Raw genomic sequence first — 17,498 nt, forward strand, 5'->3', positions numbered from 1 at the left:
ATTTTTCACTTGTGTTTATGATATTGTACGTCTTCATCCACTTTTTCCCCTGCCTGCACACATGTCCATGCCTTCTCAGCGGAGGGGGACTGCGAGTGTGTGCAAGAGCGATTCACGGATTTACACACAAAAAAGGAAACCGGCTTCTAGCATCACCTTTGGCTGCAGCTCCTAGAAGCAAGGTAAGGCTGGAGGAAAAGAAGGAGACTAGCTTCACATTCGAAGTGCTTTCTCCTAATCACAGTCTGGAATGGCAGTGCCAGGGGAAGAGAACACCTCCCCTTGGGACTGCCAATCTGGTGTCCAATTAGCAAAAGAATGCACTTCCAGTGTGAAGCTAGTGCCAGTATACACACTGGGGGTGGCAGATTTTACAGGGAAGCTGCAGCTTGCAGCCCAACACTGAGCATCATGATTGAACATTCCAATTGATAGAACCTATTTCTAGTAGTCCATTAACAAAGCAAAACTGAAAAAGGTTATTATTTTTTTATTTTTTTTACTAAATACATAGCTTTCATCTTTCTGGCTTCTTGCACATTTTAGTTATATGAAGCCATAACAATGTTTTTTTTTCCAATGTATTAGAAAAACTAGGTATTTGGCCATGTCAGAATATAGATTTTACATCTTATAACAGGCTTTTGTGTCTTGTGAACTTTAGTGAGTTTTTGTTTCAAAGTATATTATTGTGTAGTTATCTATGGAGATTACAGCATAACTATACCATTTAATATACATATTTAAGAAGCATCGGTGGTTGCTGTCTGTAGATTGAATATCTGTGTACAATCTGACTCTTACAAAGATCATGAACAAAACTACCACCAACATAAATTGTCATCATTGCATAATTAGAGAGTATTATCCACAAATCCAACCATTTCTAACGGTAGCTGTGCCAATCTAGAGGAAAGCAAAATAAAACACCCAGAGAGACCTCTGCAAATCTAACCTAGCATGATGAAATATAAATAGCAACCTGACCCAACACATGCCAATCAGATTTAATCCTTGGATCAATTACATCAATGGTGTCATTCATGTGTTAAAGCTATCGATACCATTCTCTGTTCGAAAGTTGTCCAGTCTACTTCTATCTGCCATTACCTCTATTGTCAGAGAATTCCACGCCTGGCACGAATGAGCCACCAGGTCCGTGCAACTCAGCTTGCGCCAAGGCAACTTTTTCACGTCTTTTTCACCGGAAAATGCGTCTTAAGATGCATACACACTAGGCGATTTTTGAAAGATTTGCGCGATTCTGATGCATCGGAACGACAAATCGTTCAAATCGTCAACTGTGTACACACTATGCGCGCTCCTGCGGCGGCCATCGCATTTTCAGGTCGCCCCTACATGCAGTTCAATCTGATAATCTTGTTAATGATTTACAGCAAATTGAAGGACGCACAATATATTGTTTGGTCGTTTGGTTGATTGCACAGTGTGTATGCACCTTATCATTTGTCCAGAAGTTCAAAAGGAAATCTGGACGACCATCACGTGGTGTGCAAGTAGTCTAGTGTGCAGGCACCTTTTTGGTAGTAATGGGATGTGAAAAACCACTTCACAAAACTGCACCGATTCATTTTTTATGCAACACTGGTATATCTGTGGGCCGCTGACTCTGTACACTAAGCACAACGGAACTTGGCGTGGAAAAAAGTTGCAGCCCCTGCATTGTAGTATTTCATATACAGATTCAGACTCATTTGCAGGGTGTGATATGTATTACGGCGGCGGTTCAATTCCCGACAGTGGCTGCCCGACACAGGAGGAAATCCCGATCGTCCTAAAGGTAAATATTTACTAACCTAACCTAACCCTCCTTAGGGGCGCCTAACCCTAACCTCCCCCCCTGAGCCTAACCCTAACCCCCCTCTAAGTGCCTAAACCTAACCCCCCCTTCCCTGCTGCCTAAACCCAAGTCCCCCGGGGGGGTGCCTAACCCTAACCCTCCCCCTAGCCTATCCCTAACCTCCCGGGGGTGCCTAACCCTAAGTCCCCCCGGGAGCCCTAAACCTAACCCTCCCCCCTCCGCGGCTGTCCGCTGCGGCGCACGGCATCCGCTCGATCGGGATGCCGGGCGCCGGTCTCCAGACATCGGGCAAATGACAGACGTCTAGATTTAGACACCTGTCATTCCGTCCCTAGTCGGGATAAAGCAGTCTGGAAGCCGGCGGTCGGCATTTAGACCGTCGGGTTCCAGACTGAATCCCCATTTGTACACAGATATACAAGTGTCACATATCAATTAATCTTAATCAGTGCAGTCTCCTGAAGCGGTTTCTCGCATTCTAACTGAGACTACGAAGTTTGTATGAAAAAAGACACTCGCCACAAGCCGGGCGCATGGGAACTGGTACGCCAAGAAGGGTTGTTTGGCGCAAACAGTGTATGAGAACACGTGAAATCTAAAATGCAGTACACGTCACACAAAATACTATCCAAAAAATTTATTTTACATATCCAGATTAAGTGCATTAAAAGTGACTTTATACTGTTTATAAATTATTTTGCTGAAAGTCTCGGCAGCCAACAAGCCAATTATGATTGTTCTTTTAGGTTTCCAAATAATTGTAATTACCTTTGCGTATTTCAAATATGTAAGCAGCCACAAGTACACTTAATAAGTTATAATTGTTTCAACATGCAAAAACCTTTGTTCAGATGAAAAGAACGGGTAATCATTTGCATGTGTCTACATAAATTTAAATTATACCCTGAATACCTTGGACAGAATTGTTTTGACCTATTAGTTAAACTGTATGTTTTGAAAAGTGTCTAGTATTGTTATAGAATACTCTTACTAGTTAATCAGCGGTTTCACAAATTCTACAGAAAAGTTTTTTTTTCTTTAAATGGAAACCCCAGCTCAACTTGTTTTAAAGCTTGTTAATTATCTGGCACTTGTATGACAAATGAGTATAATATGCGCGTTTCCTAAACCAGCCCTTAATGAATTAGCAATTTAAGACTGTGGCACGATGATGTTTAATTAAATGGCAGGAAAAATTTATAGATAACAAAATGTTCCTCATTAATTAATTTTTTTGGGGGGGATTGCATTTTAGATCACCATCAGTCATTAAGTTTGAGAAGTTACATGTTGTGTGAAGAGTAATTGGAGAAAGAATTACAGATGTGTCCTCACTCTTTACTGCAGTCGCGCCAAACAATCCTTCTCGGCGCTCCTGATCCCGCTAGATTCGGATGTCCTTGTAGCTGATTTTTTTTTTTTGCTGAAAAGGAGTATAAATCGCAATAATACAATCGCAACTAGGAGACTGTGCCGATTCATTTGGTATGTGACACTTCTATATCGGTGTGCAAGTGAGTCACTCAATCAGCATACAAAGTGTTATGATACAGTGGCTGCAGCTTTTTTCCACCTACAGACTTAGTGATGGCAGACTCACGGCAGGCATATCACACTGCACGGCGTATTGAGGCTAGGAGATCAATATTAAAAAAATAAAAAGAGAAAAGTGACATCAGAGGATACATTACTACACTCTGTTTCAATAAACATTAATTTAGCTTTTTAAGAATCAGAAGTAAAACAGTGCCACGGCACTAACTTAGGGTGTGCAACCAGTGCCACGGCACGCAGCGCAGTGCTTGTGGGTGGCACCGTCGCTGCCCCAAGGCCCTTGCTTCTGGCAAGCAGGGTGAGCCAGTATCGCTGCTGTAGATCCGCCTGGAGTGTCTTACAAGAAAGCACTCTTTTGTCAAATGAGGAGATTCACCAGTTACTATGCATTGAGGCAGCATAGTTGGTGTAGATGTAGCCTCACGGCCTCACACACACCTGAGGTGCTGAGTAAGATGTCTGTGTGGAGTTTGTATGTTATCCCTGTGTTTGTGTGGGTTTCCTCCCATACTCCAAAAACATATATTCTCTGTAAAACACGGTATAATAATTGGGCGCTATATAAATAATTGTTTAGATATAAATAATGTATTACATGGTGTTGGTGCCATGTATTTTCCAGTGGTAGCAACCTCTATTGGCAAGAGATGTTCCTTATGAAAAACACATAACAATGCACTCTGTGACCATTTAAAATGTACTATAAGCCACCCATCTTGTCATGGACTTAAAGCAATCCTGAAGCTCTGCAAATGACGTAACTAACCTATCGCTAAAGAAAACAAAGATAAAAGATTTGGGCATTACGTTACCGATTCAAAATAATATTTGTTTATCAGTGTGGCTAAGAAACTACTACACCCCGGAATCAGCTGACCCTCCCCCAAAACAAATTGTAGCCGTCCAATACCCACCCAATCTGTGTTGTGAGGGAACTACCCACTTACTTGGCCAGTACTGGCCCTTTCCCTACGACAGTGACCAGGCCCTAACCCTAAGATATTAAGCAGTTTTGCAATGAATGAAAGGGGAAATTAAAGGCCATCATTCTGTTTTCTGGCACATTTCTCCTGTGCATCAATCTCCATAAATATCTTTATAATAGCCCTTCGGTACACGCTCATTGGAGAGAAGGATCATTACAAGCGATGCCCATTATAGCAACTAACTTCTCACAACCTCTGGGTTTAGATATTAGCAGTGCCTCCACCTGAATCTGTAGAGGCCTCAGGGATAATGGCCGGGTCCTCCGCCCATCAGAGATTGCTTCTGGAAAACTCTGCCCCAACACTTCAACCTTTTATACTCAACCAGTATAAACCACACAAGGTTTGTTGCCAAAACCACAACGGTATATTTATTTACATTGAATATAGAAAAGTTGGTGGCAAAGAATAACAGTGATCAGAAACAACCGTCGTAAAAATATGAGCTTGAGATAGCACACAGTTATTTAAGAGAGCAATGAAACAGTTATAGGCAGGGCTGCCATCACAAATAATGGGGCCCGGGACTGTCACCCCCAGCTACGGCCATCCCACAACCCCAGACACTTATCTCCATTACCTCCCTCCTTTTTCTGTTCTGAACTTTTGGCTGCCACTGCTCCGCCCTCACACGGCGCGGCTCCTCTCTCATTTAGAGACGTAGGTAGGAGGTGGAGCGGGAGGGCGGCTAGTGAGAAGTGCTTCACGAGTCACTTTTATTGTGTGATGAGGGGCTAGTAGCAGGGGGGTGTGGGTAGGAGCGGGCGGGCATCACGAGCGTCCGGGCCCGGGACTCCAGTCCCAGCAGTCCCCCCCTCATGGTGGCCCTGGTTATAGGAGGAGTTAAAAAGAATGGTCTCACAAATGAATACAACACAGAAAAAAAAAAAAAGAGAGAGACAAATGCGATGTTTGCCAAAGTTTTAAATAACCATCAAACAAAATAGATCGGTCAGTACACACAAAATAAGTCTTTGGTCTAGGACAAATCTTCAAATGACAACAGTAATATGCAATATAGAAAATGGAATAGAATAAGAGAATGTAGACAAGAGAAGACAAAATCTTAGATATATCACCATTAATAGGAAAAACAGTTGACACACAATTTGCATCAATGACTCCCTAAACTCCAAAACAATCCCTTAATCCAGTGGTTGCCAAACTTTTTTGAATCACGGAGTTATTGAGAAATTCAGAAAAAAATTTAGTGAAGTAGTAAATTGTACTTACCTGTCATCCTTAGGTTTGGTTATATAGTAGTGGACAGGTTTGTGCTTCTGTTTGTGCACATATTTACATTACAATGACCATAAAGAATTTGATTTGGTGCTAGACCACCAATCTGAGGCACCCCTGCAAGTGTCCCGAGGCACCCCAGGGTGCCGCGGCGCACAGTTTGGGAACCACTGCCTTAATCTCTAATAATCACTACACCTGATAATAGTCACAGTCACACACAATATTGCAGCATACAAACACACATTGCAATATATTATTGTTGCAAGCTCGGTTTTTAGTGGGTACCATAAGCGTTGGTGCGTATACAATAGAAGTCACAGCAGTAGACTTGAAATAGCAATGTTCTTTTAAATAAAATTATCCCGCAAATGCTACTGGATGCAACTTAGACAAATGGAAGTAGCCTGTACCAGTTAAATGCACTGATGTACTCTGAATGCAATTTGCATAGGCTTACAGATGAAGCACTGTAGGTTTGAAGTGCACTTATATACTGCAAAGGCAGCCTGAAGATGTAGCAGGCAGTTTTAGAGTATAGTCTGCCAGTCACACTGTACACCAAGTCCTCTATAGCAATAAATGGCTGAGAAGAGGAGTAATCTTTAGTTCTTAAAGTCTCTCAAACACAGTATTGGGATCAGAACTGTAATAGTCAACCTTAACTTGCTTGATGACACTCTACATGTTGTTCTTCCGGCTGGTAGCCATTCGCTGCCTCTCTGTAGGGATCTGTGTTTGTTCCACAACACTCTCTGTGGCCCTGAAGCCTGCTCTACCCAGCACCATGCTCTGCTGCCACAACACAGGGGTGCTCCATACTGTAGCTCTGCTACTCAGCAGTGTCTATGCCAGTGTTGGCTAACCTTGACACTCCAGCTGTTATGGAACTACATAACCCAGCATGCACTGCTACAGTTTTGCTATTAGGGCATGCTAAAACTGTGGCAGGGCATGCTGGGATATATAGTTCCACAACAGCTGGAGTGTCAAGGTTAGCCATCACTGGTCTATGCAATGGCCCCACTGTCAGGCAGGACTGACAGCGGATGTGTAGTCAGCCTCCAGGATTCGCCCACCGCCTGCAGCTCTGGGGACCTGGTTTGGTGCCCAAGCCATCCCTTTTATATCCTCTACCAATACGTTTCACACTGGCGCCAATTCCTCCTTTGAAGTCATGTTCACTTAAAACAATCTCAGACAGAGCAGCACAGCCTCCAGATGCTTTGCAGTGGCCATCTTGAGAAAGTCCTTCATGGGCACCGCCATTTTGGGTGAGCCAGTTTCTAGTTACTCCAATCAGAGTGTGCATGCACAATAATTAGACTACACACATTTGCATGTCATGACATTTGCAATTTCTAAATTAATGATGTAAAGGATCGTACAACATAATGAATGGACAAAATAATAAAAAACATAGGACCACACCACAACGGGGTTAGAATGGTTGGCACACATACGAGCATCAAGTGGTAACAGAAAAATGTCTAATTTCATTCAGCAAATTAAGAGACTAATCCTCCTCATATGGACAGTAGTTAATACCATGGGGTCAAAGACATTTATTTTTGTTTTGATCATCAGGACTAGAATGAGTGCTTCATAACATAAGATTGTTTAAAAGTTTAGGTTATTGTCCCTGAATACGACAAAGCTACCCACATCCTCAAAATACAACTGTACCAATGGAGACAATAAAGCTTTTTGAGGGAATTAAGAATTATGCCTTATTATATAAGAATAGGTCTAAAAAGCTCAGGAACCAAGAAACATCAAAAGCACAGTGTTTAACAAAGGTTACAGAAGAGGATGTACAAAACATAAAAGTCTTTAAAATGCATTAAAGAGGTTCTAAATATAACCCAAAAAATAAATATGTAATTAGAACCCCAATAGCACAATTTCTAACCTTAGAGCAGGAGATACAATTTTCCAGATAATCATCTGTAATATTTAGAAATTCACATTGCATGTACTGTATATGTTGAATATACAGTATACATACACACAATATAATATATATATATATATATATATATATATATATACACACATACACACACACACACACACACATACATACATACTGTACAAAGATATATACACATATACATATTTCCGGTGTCTGTGGCTTTATACAGTGGGCCTGATTCAAAGGTGCACGCAATGCGACTGAGTCTTTGTACAAATGTCATTGGTGGCGGCATTAGAATAGAGAAGCCCAACAGCTGCTGCGCTGATCCGCCGCTGTTCGTCTTAAGTCGCGCCATTAGCAGCTCCATCGAACATTGCACCAGCCCTGTGGAGCTGCAGAATATCCAGCTGAACATGGCGGCACAAATCAGTTCAGCTGTGGAAAAAGATGCGTCTGGCAAGCCACCCCCCAGTTACCACCCAGAAACTCCCACTGAAACTGCCTCCGTCTGCGTCCAAATTCATTCTGCGGTTGTCGGCGGTAACCATCGAGGCGCATACGCAGGCTGAAAACATCGGCCGCTTGTGTGCGGCATCATGTCCACCTCTGAATCAGGCCCAATATGTTTAAAGCAAGTGAAGCAGCTGTATACATGTCATAAGGTGCATAGAGATATGCCCAGCTACATCCTTGCCTGTAGCGCAATGAATCACGCCATGTGTGGCGCAAGACGGACTCCCACGATCGGAGACGCGCCTTTGTGTCTCCAATGGAATGAAAGGAGATGCACTCCTGCGATTTGGGACGCGCCATAGCGCATCGTGGCGCATAGTGCGACGCACTTGCACGTTTTTGATGCCATCAGCCACAATGAACTTCTGTAGGACATGGCAGCTAATACGTGAGGACACAGAGCTACTTACAGCACTTGCTTAGTACCATGACTGAGAAAAGCTAATGTCATCCTATGGAAATACAGGTATATACATAAGGGGAGGGGGACATTTATCAATGAATCATACATATGAACAGAAAAAAAATAAACACTGCAAAATATAAATAAAAAAGTAAAAATGTACAGTGTAGATAAACCTTGCAGGCTATTATAGGTACTGAATTTTGAATTATAGAAAATAAAGTAACTATGTCAAAATTAATACATCCCCATCTCTTCTGCAGAGTACAGATTTCAACTTTATTACAGTAAAACAATAGATTTAAAAAAAACTTACAGAATATTGTACACAATTAACACAATGAAAACCTGAAAACACAATACATCACAAAGCTCAGATGATCCTGACGTGTCTGCTACAGTGAGAATAGCAGTGTGACAGCAGCACCCTCTGCTGACGTCTCACTTATCCAGCAGGTAAGAGATCAGGGATTCTCACATTTAGTAACGATGTCCAAACACTCTGTCTAAGTGATATGGACTGCATGGCAGGCTCTATATGTCTACATTAGTGTTTCTGTCCCCCCAAGGGACACCACAGACGGACATTAAGATGTAGCTGTCAAAATTAATTTATATATTCAGATTCAAACCTACCTATGTATCACACTAGACATTCATTCTCAGTAGTGACACTTCTTATAAAACGGTCTCCTGCCTTTTCTATGCTCGCAGCTGCTCCTTAATGCCATCGGCATGTTATGCAAATGAAAGTGAGAACAGAGATTCAGCAGATTTAAACACGCCCTTAAATTTACCTTTTATTAAAGCGTATCAGCTCTCCGCCGGGTATCCTTCCCAGTTCCCCCTCCAACTGTTCACCGCTTTCCCTTCACATGTAAGCTGGTAGGGGCAGGGCCCACCTCCCTCATGTTCCTCCCTAGCACACTCATCACCACCAGTACGCCCTCCTCCATGGTCTTCTTTGCCCCTTCAGCGACTCCAACGCTGTTTACTTGCCCATACAATTTGTACATGATCTCTGAGTATTTATTTGATTCGAATACCTGTGACTTGCCACTATATGCTCCTGCCAACTACCTTTGCCCCTGTCATCTGTCCCACCCAGTCTGTGGGGTGATATTAATGTTTGGTACTTAAGCTATGGACTGCCGTTGTATATTGTACTTGCTCTGATACTGTGAAATGTTTTCTATGTTTGCCCCGTACAGTGCTGCACGCACTTTATAAATATAAATATAAGTTAATAATAACAACAACTTAAAAAGAGTTCACTTTTTAAACATTGCACAATGCTTTGCAGGCGCTCACTTTTAAAAGGCCAGAGATGCCCATCTATAACGATTCCAGCTCTTACTGTGTCTGTAGCCTCTGGAGCCAGCTCTATTCCCAACTCACAGCAAGACTTTTCTGCTTCACTGTAATGTGTTGTGTAAAATGACTCATTCTTTAGATAATATACCCCACAGATCGCTGCTATTCCGTGCTGGTTTCTAGCCTTGGAGATCACAGGAGTCCTAGCTCTCCCCAGTATAACAACTACAGGTGAAGCTATCTATACATAATATAATAACATAGGATCTGATTCAGAGGTGAGGAAATCCCACCGTGACTGCGATTCCGCACGAAAATAGGCTAATGTCGCAGCTGCTATGATTTGTACACCGACTGCTTCTCTAATCCGCCGCTTGCATACAAAGACACCCCATCTGTCGCATCATCGATCCTTTGAGCGACCCTCTGTTTGCTAAAAATCCATCGGAAATCAGCCACTGGAGCCCCTACAACTGTGTACACAGATGTTGTCGCAGGCTGAGACACACCCCCACAACGGTCGTGGCATGCCTGTGTTTGACTCGCCAGCCCCGTTACCTCCCACAAAATGATCACTACCTGTCAATCATGCATCCAAGTCCTCACGGTAATCCATCTAACATCTGGTTTCTATCTAGATATTGTTGACCTTTTAACTATATATCTTTTATGCCACACCACGCAGTACAACCTAGACGCATGTGCAGTACAAAAATAATTGCTGAACTCCGCAAATATTGGCCTGGTGACCACCTCTGATTAGGGCACATAATAAAGTGTCATACAGTATACAGGAAAGAATATGGTCTTGGTAGCTATTTAAAATATTATAAATCACATTTTCAATATAAAGTGCACTTAAATATAGAAACTGAATTTAAAATTCTTTTAAAAAAACACAAATATCGCTTAAAATTAAAAAAGAAAAACAGTAAAACTTCTTTTTGCACAGTAGTCCAAAATGTTGACATATAGCCACTATTGGCTTAAGAAGTGTCGGGAATCAGTTGGAAACCTGGATTCTTGTTCTATCAGCTACTGTTACCACTACCAGAATCAGAGGTACAGAGGCTTATGCATAGGTTGTTTTTGCTAGGGGCCTCCGCATGGAGGGTTGGATGTTGCCGCATTGGGTATGAAGGTAGCGGCAGCCTGTGCTGGCTTCTAGCGTAAAGGTGCGTACACACTAGGCGATCAGGAAAGACAGTACGATTACGACATCGTAATCGTACCGTCGTTCCTGATCCCCTGTAGTGTCTGCACTGAACGATCTGTCGTTCAGTGCAGGCACTGTCCATCATTCCTGAACATGCCAATCTGTCGTTATCGGCAGATTGTGCTGCATGTTCAGGCGATGGACAATGTCGGAAACGACCAGCGGAAGTGCGCATCGCTGGTTGTTTCTGACATAAAAGTGCACGATTTGTGCACGATTACTGAGCGATTGCACGATTACGATGTCATAATCGTGCAGTCGCTCAGTAATATCGCCCAGTGTGTACGCACCTTAAGAGGCTAGTGGTGATTAATGAGTCAGCAAGGCCGAGTTTGGTCCACTAGAGTTCACTTACAGTATAGGCCACAGGGATTATGCAGAGGATCAAGCCAAAGGTGATAATGCAGAGAAGTCACAGAGTTTAAAAGAGAGAGGTGTCATTAAAAAGCCAAGGATCATGTAAGGAGTATTGGTGGATATGCCATAGGACTTATGCAGAAGAGGAGTCAAGATCGAGCCAAGAGTCATACACATGAGTACATCAATAAAAAAAAAAAGTTGTGAGCCCAACACTCTGACAGCGTGTTCACAGTGTTGCTTAAAAAGCTAATCCAATGCAAATTGCCACCTACCTGATGTCAGCAATCACATGACCACTAATACAAGACACATGAAGCAGGGAGAGCTATAGGAACAGCTGCCATAGAACCCAGTAAGAGACAGGTTCAGCATGTGGCGAATCACAACAAGAAGTGAACACGCAACCAGCCAATTAGAAGTGCTTTACAGTAGTACTGTCAGTCTTCATCTCTTATAATTGAAGCAGCCTTCTAGTGCCCATAAGGCACTTCCTAAAGGGCGTATCTGGGGATGGGCCCATTTCTCTTTAAACTGCAATTACATGATCACTCGGGATGTACTTTAAATCCCAGCTGTCAGGATGCCGGTGCTCACAATGCTGGCACCGGAATCCCGACACCAGTCAGAATCCCAGCGCCAGCATCCCGACCGTCGACATCCTGATGGTAAGTATTGGGGTTAGGGGGAGAGTTAAGGTAGGAGGAGGGTTAGGTTTAGGCTGCGGGGAGGGGTAGGGATAGGATTAGGATACTTACCGACAGATGTGGTTATCCTGACCCTGTCGGGATGCCGGCGCCACGATTCTGACCCCCGGCATCCCGTATCCAACTCGATCACTCTGTATTTGTACTTGGTCTATCCTTGCCCACCCCACTTCTTCAGGTGTAAAGGGACAAATGGCGACGATATGCAATTATGTGTATATGGAAGTATGTTTCTGCGTGTTTAGTGTGTGTGTGTTTAGTGTGTGTGTGTGTGTGTGTGTGCGTGTGTAAAAAAGGAAAAAAAGATACATCTACCACTTTATCCAAAGAATTATCATTAGTACTGATGAAAAAAAATCGATGTATTTGTGAATTGTATTCGTAGCTCTTGTACTACTTTAGAGATAATTTAATAGGGTTCGCTATATCAGGTCAACATTCTACAAGTTGACATTCACAATGTCGACGCTGATGACATGTCCACACACGGTAAGAATGTTGACACAGTCTGTTGAGATAAACCCATCGCTAACCCATAAACATAAGCCTAATCCTAATGCCTACATTAGCATTAGAGTTCTGTCCAGGTCGCCATTTTCCAGGTGTCAACATTTATACTTTTGAAGCTTTAATCATGTCGACATTGTGAATGTCAACTTACTGACTGCATATACTTTAATATATTATGTTACTCTTATCATAGAATATTCTGTTAGTTTATTCCAAAAGGCCTATTGGCTTTTGCCAGTTACCTCACAATGATATAAATATAATTTTCTACCATAAAACGAGGAGCTGCAGTCTATGTCCCAATCTAAAAATGTTATAATGTCATCTCACCTTTTGGCTTCAGTCATTTATTTTCAACACCACAAAACACAATAAAATCTTTAATCTGTTGTTTTTTGCTAAAATGTTCCAGTAGATGATGGAACCAAATCTGACTAAAAATAACAAAAATCATATATAATTTGCCTTTTGACTGTCTAGTAATCTCTCCCACAAATAGGGGGGAATTCAATTAGCCACGAAAATACGTTTTTGTTTATAAAACTGCAATAAAAATACTTATCGTGCAAGAATTCTCCATTTGCGCTGTTCAATTAGCAGCCCATTTAACGTGCAAAAATACTCCATAGTGTTTTATACAAGTTTCTCTTCACCACCTCCTGAGCAGGTGAAAAGTTGGGGAAAATCCCTATTTTAAAGGGAAAATGTCAGGACTTGGTTCAGAATCACTGGGATACCCTCCCTGTGATTGGCCAATAATGACAAGTACATTTTTGGGTGATAATGTGCAAAGTGGAGGAAAATGAGTTAATTTATGTGGTACAGGTATATGGTGGTGCTGTATGCATGGCCGCCATCGGGGGAGCGGACTGCGGGGACTCCAGTCCCGGGCCCGGAGAGATAGGGGTGGAATGCAGTGATGTGCGGTACCGCATGTTACTGGTGGAATGTTGGCAGCCAGAGAAGAAGAGAGTCTCGTGGCATTTAAAACATGGAGTTGGCTGCCAGTCAATCACAGATTGGCTGGCTGCCATTCCGCGAGTTGTGATTGGCTTGTGTCCGGCTCCATGTTTTAAATGCCATAGAGACTCTCCTCCTCCTCTCTGACTGCCAGGGCATTCCATCAGTGACATGCGGTACCGCACATCACTGCATTCCACCCCTCCGCAGCTCTGCTACCTGGGTCCCCTCTCTCTCCGGAAATGCAGCCGATGCTCTTTCTGCCTGGCTGCCGGTGTCTACCAACATTTATAAGGTCAGTTAGAGAACACTGTGCTTGAAAGTATTTTTTGCAATTGCTGCAGATCTCGAATATGACTAAAAAAATGAATAAATTAATGAAACAACAACAGTAACAACCACCTTCCCTGTGCCCCCCCAGTCCAGCCAGCCTGCCCTTCATACCCCCAGCCTTCCCTGCCCTGTGCCACCCTTCCCAGCCCAGTACCCCTCTCCCCTTGTCCAGCTTTCCCTGCACTGTGCCCCATTAATGTCCAGCCTTCCGTGCCCTGTGCCACCCCCCCCCCACCATGTCTAGTCATCCCTGTGCCCCCAATAGGTCCAGCCCTTCCTGTCCCTCACCCCTAAAGTAGCTCCACCCAAATCTACAGCTCCGCCCACCTCTGCCCCATACCCGGGGAGGGGGACCCTGTCTATTTTGTCAGTAGCGGGCCCCACAATTTCTGTGGCTGTATGAATGGGACAGATGTTTGTAAGATTGCAGGTTGGCATATTTTGAAGTTTTTAAAAAACAATGGTTTAAAATTGCACAAATATATATTTACAGGCATTTTTATGCACCCCCAAATTAAGTAGAACATTTATTTTGCAAAAAAAACACTTGCTTTTTAGAAAAAAAAAAGCTTATATTAGGGCCACTAATACACTTCTATATTGTTATCCTATATCACTTTGCCTTTTTTTAGGGTACATGCAGAATTCCCCATTTTCACTTATACTTATCGCAGGCAAAACCAGCAAAAAATGTAGAGCGAATGTCGCATCGCGACTTTTGCAATCGGATTGTGCAAAAAACGGAAGTGCGCTTAGATGCAATAAGTAAAATTATTGCGGCTAATTGAATTCCCCCCATAGTCTGCCACAACATTGTGATATCCAGCAAACCACACCAGGAGCATGATTCTGGGGTGGGAGTAAAGCAAAGCAAAGAAGAGAAAGTAACTGATCACCTGGACAAACCATGAAGCCCACACATGCTGGACAGCATGCATTATTAAACTGCAATTAAGATTTGAGTTTGGACACACCCCTCCCAAATCTAAATCTGACTGCACATTTTAAATCTGCCCCACCTGTAATGCAACATGGTAAATTAACAATCTAATTCCAGCTTGCCCCAACTCCGTTCCTCACACTCTGACTCTGCCCAATCACATGCAGCCAGAGGCGCCGAGAGGGGGGGGGAGGAGCGGGTACTATTTACCCAGGCCCGGGCTTCCTGAGGGGCCCGGATCCGGCGCTGCCCCCCCCTTCTCTCTCCCTCTCAGCAGCCCAGCACAGAGCGTGTGCTGAGCTGCAGTGGGAGACAGCAGCCACAGCAGTCTCCTTTGCCTGTGGGGGAAGGGGGGGGGGGGGGGGAGTGATCACAAAGATCGCGCCCCCCCTAGCTTTGCGCCGGGCTGAGGGGCTCACAGCGCCCACCTCCACAGAGCGCAGCGCCGCGAAGCAGCAATGCAAAAGTGTTTTATTTTATTTTTTTGCTAAAGGGGGCGTGGCGATTAGGCCACGCCCCCTGTACCTGGGCCCGGCAGGGCTCTCTACGGCCCTGCATGCAGCTAAAGGCCCTCATACATTAGCAATCGATTGTGGCAATTCTGCGTTTTGCAAATCATTGTGTATAAAATCTGCAATGTATGGCATTCACAGATAGCAGATCTCAACCAAAAAGTGATTGGAATTGGTAAATCAGGTTGTCCAACATGTTGGATGTCACAGATGTATTGAGGCTGTAGATTGCTAGTGTATGGAGAAGATCAGCAGATTTGCAGACAGTTACTAGTAAAAGGATGAGCCATTCAAGCTTGGCAGATCTGTATTTGCTGAAATCGATCTGCAAATCACTGAAAAAGGTCTGTAATGTATGGGTGCAGATTGCGACTTAGCGGCATCGATGACTTCCTGACCAGTCTCCCCTATGTTGTAAAGTGGCAATCAATTAAAAGGCAAAACCATTCTGGTTTTGCCTTTTAAATGATTGGCACTATGAAACATCAAGCAAACTCGCCGGGATCTCGAAAATGCCTGCAAGTCGCAGGCTATTACATTTACCCCAGAATGTTTGTAATGCACACATGAACCCTACCCCAAAACGCAGGCAGGTTGGTGTACTTCCTTCTATACAGGACTCTTTTATTTGCAACATTGCCTTTACAATTTCCAAAAAGCTTCCTTGAGACCTCCACCACCTCCTCTTCCCCCAGCGAGGAATTCCCCCGGTTTTGAGAAACATGGTTATAATCTAGACCTATTTATGCAAAGCTTTGCACATCTGCCTCTTATTTGACCTCAGAGATAAAAATATGCCATTCATAAAGCTTTTGCCCCAGGCATACAAATTGTTTGAGTGTATTCAGTTAGCAGGCTTTAGCCTCTCATTCCATAAGGCTTTCCATGGCCTAATCTATTTGAATGTACCAGCTGCCTTACATTCACAGTTACAAAACCTGTCAAAACGTATGCAGATCATTCATAATTCCTCGGTAAAACAGTGTGGATTACACAAGCCTGCAGTAACTGCAGCATTGGAAAACAATTGGAAAAATATCACAACAAGTTTTACACTTTTGTCATGTAAATTTGCAGCACATGAAAACAATGCGCAGGGTTTAAACATATAATGAGAATAGCACTTACACACATTTCCTGTATTGTCAAAACTTGTCAGGATGTCGGAAACATTTAAAGCTCCAGAGTTGTGCCTGAAATTAAACAATGATTTCAATTACTCATTTTTATGTATGCCGGTGTCTTACCATAAGGGGTACCAAAAACACTCTATAAAAGAAATTTCAAGGTTTTTTTTGTTTTAATACAGCAGATAGTCAAGAGTCCACTTGAAAAACTTCCAAAAGAACAAAAAAGAAATAAAAATACAAATAATACTTTCACATTTGCTTCCACACATAATAAAGCACAATTAAATGATTCTTTATGCCTTCCTAGAAAGAAAGACACACAATAGCACTTAGCGGGAAACAGCTAAAAAGTTGATGTTATACAGTCAGGTGCATAAATATTGGGACATTGACAGAATTTTCATATTTTGGCCTCTATTCACCACCACAATGGCTTTGAAATGAAACAAACAAGATGTGCTTTAACTGCAGACTTTCACATTTAATTTGAGGGTAATTACATCCAAATCAGGTGACAAAACTGAAGGGCAAATGCCCCAAGAACAAGCAGGAACTGAAGACAGTTGCAGTAGAGGTCTGGCAGAGCATCACCAGGGATGAAACCCAGCGTCTGGTGATGTCTATGCGTTCCAGACTTCAGGCTGTAATTGCCTGCAATGATTTGCAACAAAGTATTAAAAAGTGAAAGTTAGATTTAGGATTGTTTAGTTTGTCCCATTACTTTTGGCCCCTTAAAAAGTGGGAGGCACATATAGAAACCGTTGTAATTCCTACACCGTTCACCTGATTTGGATGTAATTACCCTCAAATTAAATCTGAAAGTTTGCAGTTAAAGCACATCTTGTTTGTTTCATTCCAAAGCCATTGTGGTGGTGAATCGAGGCCAAAATATGAAAATTCTGTCAATGTCCCAATATTTATGCACCGGATTGTGGAACAAAAATGTAAAATGGCAAGAGCATAAATTGAGCTATTACTCTTCAGACCTGCTGGGACATCAGTGGTCATTTAATTGTTTGTAGACAGGTTTATTTTTCTATCTAGGGGGTATATTTACTAAAGAGCGGGTTTTTAGAAGTGGAGA

The 17,498-nt window shown here is 42.8% G+C and overlaps 1 protein-coding gene across 1 annotated transcript in view; it reads right to left on the minus strand.

The window, feature by feature from the left end:
- Positions 1 to 17,498, minus strand: part of CAMKMT (calmodulin-lysine N-methyltransferase) — a 531,467-nt gene that overhangs the window by 460,820 nt on the left and 53,149 nt on the right. The window contains exon 3 of the mRNA XM_088477271.1: positions 16,413 to 16,477. Within this exon, the coding sequence (XP_088333397.1) occupies positions 16,413 to 16,477 (65 nt within the window). The remainder of the gene's footprint in view (positions 1 to 16,412; positions 16,478 to 17,498) is intronic.

Source organism: Taudactylus pleione, unplaced genomic scaffold (genome assembly GCF_031769625.1).
Source record: "Taudactylus pleione unplaced genomic scaffold, aTauple2 ptg000201l, whole genome shotgun sequence".
NCBI lineage: Eukaryota > Metazoa > Chordata > Amphibia > Anura > Myobatrachidae > Taudactylus > Taudactylus pleione.